Source organism: Penaeus monodon, chromosome 28, assembly GCF_015228065.2.
Source record: "Penaeus monodon isolate SGIC_2016 chromosome 28, NSTDA_Pmon_1, whole genome shotgun sequence".
Classification (NCBI taxonomy): domain Eukaryota; kingdom Metazoa; phylum Arthropoda; class Malacostraca; order Decapoda; family Penaeidae; genus Penaeus; species Penaeus monodon.
The window spans coordinates 17,557,965-17,558,491 of record NC_051413.1 but is presented as its reverse complement, the minus strand read 5'-3'; the positions used below and the strand labels follow the sequence as shown (position 1 = coordinate 17,558,491).

At 38.7% G+C, this 527-nt stretch overlaps 1 protein-coding gene across 1 annotated transcript in view; it reads right to left on the bottom strand.

Annotated features, from left to right (window-relative positions):
• Positions 1 to 527, bottom strand: part of LOC119591389 (U3 small nucleolar RNA-associated protein 14 homolog A-like) — a gene marked incomplete in the record, with an annotated part of 13,561 nt that overhangs the window by 2,168 nt on the left and 10,866 nt on the right. Inside the window, 2 exon segments of the mRNA XM_037940128.1 lie at positions 50 to 146; positions 306 to 428. Of these exon segments, the coding sequence (XP_037796056.1) occupies positions 50 to 146; positions 306 to 428 (220 nt within the window).

Here is a 527-nt window from a genome sequence, read left to right as displayed (position 1 = left end):
ATGTACAAGTGAGTGTGATTTAAAAAGTTGTACAAAGTTATTATCTTACCATTGCCTTTCGTAAATTCTGGTGAACATCTGCTGACTCATTGTATATAACATTGCCAACAGATTCAAATTTGCGGACCTTTTTACCAGCTTCTATCCTGTAGAGAAAACAAAATGACTTGTAAGTTGAAAGGTTCCAGACTGAAAAACCTGTACATTGCCATTAGCCTTCCTATATGGCATAAAGTTTCCTATACCATGAAATCAAAATATAATAAAAATTTTGCATTTTCCCACAGTGCAGCATTTCTTTGTACCTGAACATTTTCCGCTTTTTAGATGACACCTTGAAGTTGGGGCCTGTCCACTCGCCCCAGCCAGGCAAGACAAGGCTCACCTCCTTCGGCTCTGATTCCTCCATGGCCGCCTCCTTTGCTGATCTGAAAAAAGGATTTCTTTGTCAGTGCTGCAAAAGAAATATACTAGATAGGATGTTTTTGTAGTTGGCTCCACTATTTATGCATTTCCTATACTACCTT